Consider the following 8,844-nt stretch of genomic DNA (forward strand, 5'->3'; position numbering starts at 1 on the left):
GACAGTTGAAAGTCCATTAGAGTACTTATCCCACGTGTGATTTAGAGCTAGCAGCAGTAGTGCATGCTCTTAAGATATGGAGACATTATCTGTATGGTACTAAGTTTACCATTTACACGGATCATAAGAGTTTAAAGTACTTCTTCGAGCAGAAAGAATTGAAAATGAGACAGAGAAGATGGTTGGAGTTGATAAAGGATTACGACTGTGATATTAAGTACTACCCTGGTAAAGCTAACATGGTCACTGATGCACTAAGCCGTAAGAATGAGGAAGTCATTGCAACAGTGAAGTCATACCAGTTGATTATGAACTCAAGTCTATTTGAAGAAATCATCAAGGTGCAGTCAGAAGTTCTTGTAGATGAAGAACTAGTGAAGAAAGAAAGGATTTTCGGTTAGCAAGACGAGTTGATGGAAAACACGCATGGTGTTAAGACTAGGTTTGACCGCATGTGGATTCCACGCCATGGAGATCTCAGAGGTCGAATCTTAGATGAAGCTCATAAGTCAAGATATTCGATTCATCCAGGAGCTACGAAGATGTACCAAGATTTGAAAAGAGACTATTGGTGGCCAGGAATGAAGAATGATGTGGTAGATTATGTCAGTAGGTGCTTAACTTGTTTACAAGTCAAGGCAGAGCATCATAAGCCTTATGGAAAGATGCAACCTTTGGAGATACCAGAATGGAAATGGGAACACATCACCATGGATTTCATAACTAAGCTACCCCGTACAGCTAAGCATCAAAATACCATCTGGGTGATTGTGGACCGTTTGACCAAGAATGCTCACTTTCTGCCTATACGAGAGGCTATCTCGTCAGAAACGTTAGCAAGCTTGTACATTAAAGAGGTCGTATCTAAGCATGGAGTACCGTTATCTATTGTGTCTGATAGAGATACTCGTATTACTTCGAGGTTTTGGAAGAAGTTCCATGAAGCGATGGGAACGAGATTGAACATTAGTACGACGTATGATCCTCAAACAGATGGACAGTCCGAAAGGACGATCCAAACCCTTGAGGATATGCTACGTGCTTGTGTTATAGACTTTGGAGGAAGTTGGGACGATCATCTGCATCTGGCAGAGTTCTCTTATAACTACAGCTACCATTCAAATATTGGTATGCCACCGTTCGAGATGTTGTATGGAAGACGTTGTAGAACTTCAGTCAGTTGGGGAGATATTGGTCAGAAGGAGATGGGAAGCCTAGAGGTTGTGCAAGAAACCTCTTCAAAGTTCGATCAAATCAAAGCGAGAATGAAAGCTGCTCAAGACAGAAAAAAGTCGTATGCTGATAAGCGGCGAAGACCGATTGAGTTTAACGTTGGTGACAATGTGATGCTCAAGGTCTCGCCTTGGAAAGGAATTAACCGTTTCAGGAAAAGAGGGAAGTTGAGTCCGAGGTACATTGGACCGTTTAAGATTATTGATCGTGTAGGTGAAGTGGCCTACAAACTGGAATTGCCTGAAGAGCTAGAAGGAATTCAGTCAACCTTCCATGTTTCTCATCTGAGGAAATGTCTGGCTGATGACACGTCGCACGTGCCGTTAATGGACATTGAAGTTGATGAACAGCTGAACTACATTGAGAAACCAATCAAGATAGTTGATCGCAAGGAGAAGCAGCTTCGTCGTAAAGTTATCCCCATTAGTGAAAGTGATATGGAAACATCACAAAGGATCGGATGCCACTTGGCAAGTTGAAGAAGAGATGCGCAAGTTTTATCCAGATTTGTTTTAGAAATAGTTAGGTTTCGGGGACGAAACCTCCTTAAGGAGGGAAGACTTGTAACATCCTGTTTTCAAGTTTCGGATAATAAAATGAGAATTTTCTGCGAACCCGCGGTTTTCCGGCGGCGGCGCCGGAAAGGCGGCGTGTACGAGGACTGGAATGTCAGAGAATGTTTCTGACATTCTCTGACCTAACCCTAATTCTCTAACGGGAAGTTAACGAACTAGAGGTAATTCGCTAGCTGATTCGTTAGAGAAAACATAGCGAACTAGCTTCAGTTCGCGTTCAATTCGTTAAGGGAAAAGATAATGAATCAGCCCCAACTTGTTATAGTCATTCGTTAAAGATATAACGAATTAAAGGTTCAATTCATTATAGAGGGGTCATTCGTTATAGGGTTCAATTCGTTATAAGGACTAGTTTGTTATGAACCCAATTCGTTAAGAACCAAGTAACGAAGCAGACCATGTTGAGATAACGAACCATCTAACGAACTAGATCATGAAAGATAACGAATTAGTTAACGAATCAGGCTTAATTCGTTAGGGAAAATGAGTTAGCGAATTAGAAAATAATTTAAAATTCTAATGAAAACTGTGATAAGACAGTTAATGGAAATAATTTTTTTCCAAACCAGGGGCTCTGCCCCTTGGACCCTGCTAGGGGCTGCCGCCCCCAGACCTCGCTGCCAGGGGCGCTGCCCCCGGACCCCCGTCCATTTTGGGATATAATTAGACTAGAAATGCTATATGCGTAGTGATAGTTAATTGATACGTGTAAATGTTATACAGTTAGTCGTGCACAGCTAAAGAAGAGAATAACTATTAACGGTGAACGTAATCGAGTTCAGGTGAGTTTCTAGCCCCATTCCTTGTTATGTTTTCTGGGCTGTGTGCATACTCGATGTGATTAGTTAATACACTTATCTTAAGTGATAAGTGTATGTCACATATGTTTTATGTGAAAGATATGATTAACTGCATGTCGGCACATTAACGGTCTTCGGATATTGCATGTACTGCCAGGTAAAGGTTTGATGATAAAGTTGTTGTATATGAAGGATGAATGATGTATATATGTATGAAACTTACAATTATGTATATAGAAAGGTATGGTATGAAGGTATGGGAGAAAGGGTGATCGGACCCTAATAATATCTGAGGATGGAGGGTACCGGACCCTACTAATATCCGAGGATGAAGGGAGACCGGACCCTAATAATATCCGAGGATGAAGGGAGACCGGACCCAAATAATATCCGATGATGGAGGGTACCGGACCCTAATAATATCCGAGGTATGTAGGGTGAAATTCCCTTTATAACGTAAGGCTAGCTATAATTGTGTATGGACGAATGAAGTACAAGTTACGTATGTAATACGTACCTTCGGGCGCGTATATGTGTATGTAAAGTAAGTTATGTGATTAACTAGAACTCACTCAGCGTAGCTGACTTTTAGTATGCATGCAGGTTAACAGATTGAGACAGCTGGTTTGAGATGGACACATGGCAGGATTGAAGAGGCTGGCATTCGAAGATTGTCATGATGTTTTGAATGTTATAATTTATGTTATGTTTTAAAAGACAAATTATGGATATTTTTAACGAATGGTTGATATTTTATACTATTCCGCGAAAGTTTTAATTAACTCTGATATTTAGAACTATGTTAATGAGTAAATCCAACGTCCAATTGTGAGGCACGGTAACGGGGCCTTACATTTAATGTGCTGAAACAAACTGATTAACGTGCTAAAACATGTTGGTTTTGCACTGAGTTTGCTGTTAACAAGCTGCGGGGTTACAATCATTAGAGTTGTGAAGTTGTTTAAAGTTTGTTGGTTGACTAGAAAGCGCAAACGAGCCTAAACAAAGAAAAGTATGACATTTTATGTAATACAAAATCATAGATGTATGATAAGGTATTAATGGACACCACCTAAGGCACATTAATATCATTTTAGGAGTTGTAAGGACCAAATAAGAAATGAATAATTTTACTTATTTCACTTTGCATATCGAATGCAAGTTCGAACCATGTATTACATTTCGAGTTCTAAGACATTTATAATATCTAATGTTTTTCTTTTTTTATTGCTGCTATACTGTAGTTTGCAGTTTTCGTATATTTAGTATTGATTCTTCCCCAGTACTATATATAAAAAAAATGCTCTTGGTAATTTACGCCTTATTGCGATTTCAAAATTGTTAAACTTAAAATAAGTGAATATTGGATAATGGTTGTTATATTCAGATTCCTCATACATTTGCAACCATATTTTGTTTGTTTACGTTTCTTTGTTTATGTTCATTTATTTATGTGTCGTTTATGTTCGCTTAACACACTGGACAAACATATATTCTATTTAGGCTCATCTATGGGTTCTGATTTGCTATTGGATCTAATTTAAAGGTATAATGTGATGTGAACTGACAATTGCAATTCAGTAAAATCGATTTGAAGTTGTTTATAAAGATCCAATTTGAAAAATGAAGGTGAGATTTATACTATTTCAATAATAATAATAATTTTTAGAACTACATTTTGGATGACTTAATCATGCCACCGGTTTCCCCTAAAAGTATTTTTTTTTCAATAAATTGTTCAGGAATAAACGAACGCACCGGAACTGTCATGCAGTGCATGAAGGGAGCTTATTCCAAATTTTAACCTCGGTGAAGACCTCGGGAATGATCGCCACCTCTTCCAACTCATTACGTAACACCAAAATCGTTTATGATAATAAGCGAATGATAAAACATGTGATTAAGGACAAAAACGATACATACATTTCATAAAAAAATATTTGTGTTCATGTTTGTTCATTTAAAAATGAATTTGTTCGTGTTCGTTTATGTTTGTTTGTTCAAAATCTAAAAAAACTACGCATCACAAATGAAATAGCTCAGACATTAAAATATAATGAATATTACAAACTAATTGTACTATTGCAGTGGCGGATCTAGACCAGAATATTATGGGTAACGCTTAAAAAAATTTTCTTTACCGTGTTTCATACAATGTAAGTGAATTTTTATTTTTTTGTCGTATTTATACAATAACCGAATTTTTTTACCGTATCTCATATGATAAATTCTTTTATTTTTGAACTTGGTGTTAGACCAATATTATCATTTTCTTGGAATTATCATTTAAAAAGATTGCTAATATGACTTTGTTGTTTCATCTTCCAAGTTCACTAACTTTAGAAGAAACAAAATTAAAGCCTTAAACGCATAATAAATTCCAATTTACACATAAACCCTAAATCCCTAATCAATTACCATTTCCAGTTTACAGTATTCAAATACTCAATAAACAATAATCAAATTCTAGTCTAGCGATATTAGGCTTGGGTTCTTCATTAGAGACCCAAGTTTGACGCCCACTTGTGGCACCTTTGGTGGATATTGACAATGAAGGATTTGAGCTAAGCCTTGCGAGGTTGTCAGTTCAAATCCCGAGCTTACCTAGGTTTTAGTCTCATTGTGTGTTATGATAGAGAGTTATGTTCTTTGGTGGCACAACGACTGTCAAGTGGCCACTAACGATATGATTTCCCAGGGGAACGCCCAAGCCAAACTCTGAAGCCAACGTGATTCTGGTTAAGATGGCATAGTCCGGCTAGAGTGGCGCAACATGAATCTCCAAATTAGATAGTGTGGTGGTCAAACACACGAGAAAGTCACCATTCTAAAAAATATTCCATTGCTCATAAAGAAATTCAAATTAATAGTTTATATAATAAACTTAACGATTACAAATTTATATAAAAAATAAAAGTATACCTAAATTGAACAAGTAGAACCCGAAACGTGAAAGAGGGGCTAAGCGAACACCGATCGTCATCTACTTGGCTGCATCGTGGAGGTCCGGTGAACCGAGAAATAATGAGCAATTGTTTTATTTGGTTGGGCTTTAAACTTTGGTTGGACTTTAATTGGTTTTAGTTTTTAATTTGGTTGGGTTTTAAATAAATAGGGGTAACATTATATTTTTTCAGAGGTAATGGAATACGAAATACGAAAACCGACCAAATTAAAGTAAACATACACTACCGTCGAAAAGTTGAGGGGTAGCGGAGGCTACCTCTGGTTACTATGTATGTCCGCCACTATGTACTAAATCAAAACGAAATAAAACAAGTCACTACAAAAAATTAAATAGCAAAACGATTAAAAATAAATATCTAAATAAACCACTGTAAGACGGCGGCCAATACCTAGTTAATACATATACCACACCAATGCATTGAGACGAAACACACGCTTGATTTGAGCAATTAAAAACAAAATAAATATATTATGAATTATATACTACCGTTAACTAGCTAGCACAAAAATAATTTACAACAAAATAATATTCATATCAGAAAAGGGTGATTCTTTCAAACTTTAGTGGATTTTAGAGTGGATTGTGTTCTAAAAACCGGAAAGCCCATTAGGGATACAAAAAGACGGCGAAAACACGACGATGATGATCAGTCATATACAAGTCTCTCGATCTCACGCGTTTAAGTGTCACATCAAGGTTATTTTAGTTAATTTTCAACTACATGCGACGGTTACCAAGAAAGTGGTTAAAATCATGATGTTGGACACCCAACTGTCTCAACCATGAATCAGCCACACTCGCAAGTGAAACTAGCTTCTTTTGGTCATTACCCGACATCCAAATGTCACCATGCATCCGATAAGTGGCCAGTCCAAACGGTCTAAGACAGATCCCTTCTCCTGGTCTTCTCTTTCTGGTTAATGATCCTACATTTTGGTCTTCAATATCCAAATCTACATTCATCAATATATTAATATTAATCTAAAGATAGTTATAATGATGTTACAAGCATATATTGATCTAGTATCGAACATGTTACGTACCTTGAAATGAAGATGAGAGGGTGTGGTATGTTAGGAAACATGTAGACAAGTCTTTTATTGTCTTTCCCATGGGAATGCGATATATAGGGTACCTTTAAATACATCGGTCAAACATATATTAACTCTTTTATTAATTTGAAATTAAGGTTAACTTAGATTCAACCATTTGACATACCAAGCAACCGCCATCCATGAAGCCGGCGAAAGATCAACGCTTCTTAGCGACATGAGTCCAGGATACTTTTTAGATAACGAACATACCTTAAAAAGGAAAATACAAAATTTAGATGAAAAGGGAGAGAAGAGGAAGAGTAGGTGGTTAAATGGCATTCAAAGCATACTGTAGGGGTGTATAATAAAGCGAAACTAATAGACACGTTATATATATATATATATATAAGTTTGTCAGAATAAACATTAGTCAAAATAATAAACATTAGTTTTATCGGCCACATCGTTGACACGTCAGCATGGTGCACGCTGGAAACTACTCCTATTTCATATGTGATCAGACAATACAAGCATAGCAACAACCAACAAGTGAACAGTGCAGAAGAAAAACGTGTGCACTTGAAATCATGGACGCATGTCTTTGAGAGGGCAAAATGGTCATTAACTGCATGAAAAATTACCAAGGAAAACTAAAGAATGTACTTCCGAAAGTGTGACCCAAGATCATAATATCAAAAACCATGGGCCGACGGGCATTTTAAAAAATGAACTGATAATGTAGTTAAATTGTAACTTTAACTTTATGGCGAAAACATACCATATTTGTGAATTAAATGTGCATATTGAAAACATAACAAGAATATTTTTGTCAGACAATGAATTAAAATGCCAATTTTGTTAATTAAAATGCTCATTTACACGCATCATTTATAGTTGCGTATTAAGAGCATCCATAATAGCTGGCCCTGAAACTGGCTATACGCCACCGTTTTAGGAACGAGTATTCTCTCGCATAACATACTTTATTTCTAAAGGAAAAACATCGATCCTAAATAAGACCAACTATATGACATCTTCTAGTAAACCAAACGTTGTTTGTAAAATGAAACAGGGACATGTGAATGAATATACCTTATCCACTAGGGGAACTCTTCCATATGGAGTTGATTTATCAAAGTACTGAAAGTAAAGCTGACCCAGCCGATGATCATGAAATTGCAAGTCGTGATCGAGCACACCTTCGTCAGATGAACACCCGTCCCACCTCAACACCTTTTCACTCTCACTCTCCTCACTGAACGTATCACTGAACGAATCCCGTGTTTCAGAATCCGTTTCTTCCCTATAATAATATTATTATTATCATGATATCATTAGTATAATCCAAATTTTTCTATATTGCTGCAGTTCTCAACATATTATTGGTTTTGAATATATATACAATACATATAACGCATACCGTAAATAGTTTAAAGATGAATTGGTTGTAAAGATTTGGATAGCCGAGAGGTACGGAACATAATACTGAATAATGGTTTCATCTTGTGCATCATTGACCTTAATCGGAACTCCAGCGCCATAAGCACTCCATTCATAAAAACAGCTCCAAAGATCTCCCAACGTGAAGAATTCAACTGTCTCTCGTTCCCATGGGTGCCATAGTCTGTTAAGGTTCATAGTCTCACTCTAAAAGCAAATCAAACCAAACATTAATAATCGAAATGGGCGTTTCATTAGATCGGTGAAAATTATTAAGAGAAACTAACCTTTGAGAGAAACTGAGAAGGGACTATTGGGGTTGTGGAGTCAAGAAAGCATTGAAGGTTTGATGATCTAGTTGTTTTTTTGTATACAACCATTTCTTAATAACAAATCAAGTACAGATATTTTACCCTGAGGATTCCCTAAAAGACTTCACAATAAAATGCGATCATGAAAGTAGAATTTTAGAACATGATTACTTCTAGAGAGAAAGAGAGAATTATATATGTATTTATATATATATATATATATAGAGAGAGAGAGAGAGAGAGTGTGTGTGTGTGTTTGTATGTGTTTTATAAAGTTTAATTGGTTTAATGTGTGGTGTAAATGGAGGAGAAAAATGGTAAGACTTGTAATTTTATAATCTAGAATAATAATATTTAGAATATGTTTACTTTTATTGACTAAAACGATAGTCTTGGCAATTAATTAAGAAAATGAAAATATGGTTGTTGTGTCGGTGACGGGATAAACTGCGGAATCCGGCGAAACAGAGATCTAAATTTAAC

General features: G+C 36.4%; 1 protein-coding gene across 1 annotated transcript; it reads right to left on the reverse strand.

The window, feature by feature from the left end:
* Window positions 1-6,016: 6,016 nt before the first annotated feature.
* Window positions 6,017-8,485, reverse strand: LOC143619473 (uncharacterized). Its single transcript, XM_077091399.1, has 6 exons — window positions 8,338-8,485; window positions 8,031-8,257; window positions 7,703-7,913; window positions 6,795-6,880; window positions 6,620-6,711; window positions 6,017-6,529 (listed from the first exon to the last, which is right to left on the reverse strand). Exons 1-6 carry the CDS (start codon window positions 8,428-8,430, stop codon window positions 6,294-6,296), a joined length of 945 nt encoding a protein of 314 aa, XP_076947514.1. The 5' UTR covers window positions 8,431-8,485; the 3' UTR covers window positions 6,017-6,293.
* Between the last annotated feature and the right edge of the window lie 359 nt (window positions 8,486-8,844).

This window comes from Bidens hawaiensis, unplaced genomic scaffold, assembly GCF_021521415.1.
Source record: "Bidens hawaiensis isolate Kalapana, Puna unplaced genomic scaffold, B.hawaiensis_p1.1 tig00002442_1, whole genome shotgun sequence".
NCBI classification, from domain to species: Eukaryota; Viridiplantae; Streptophyta; class Magnoliopsida; order Asterales; family Asteraceae; genus Bidens; species Bidens hawaiensis.

Coding starts and splice junctions, on each gene's coding strand:
- LOC143619473 (XM_077091399.1), bottom strand. CDS start 8,430: ATGGTTGTATACAAAAAAACAACTAGATCATCAAACCTTCAATGCTTT. Junction 8,258..8,337: donor CTTCTCAGTTTCTCTCAAAG/GTTAGTTTCTCT, acceptor ATTTGCTTTTAG/AGTGAGACTATGAACCTTAA. Junction 6,712..6,794: donor TCATGGATGGCGGTTGCTTG/GTATGTCAAATG, acceptor ATGTATTTAAAG/GTACCCTATATATCGCATTC.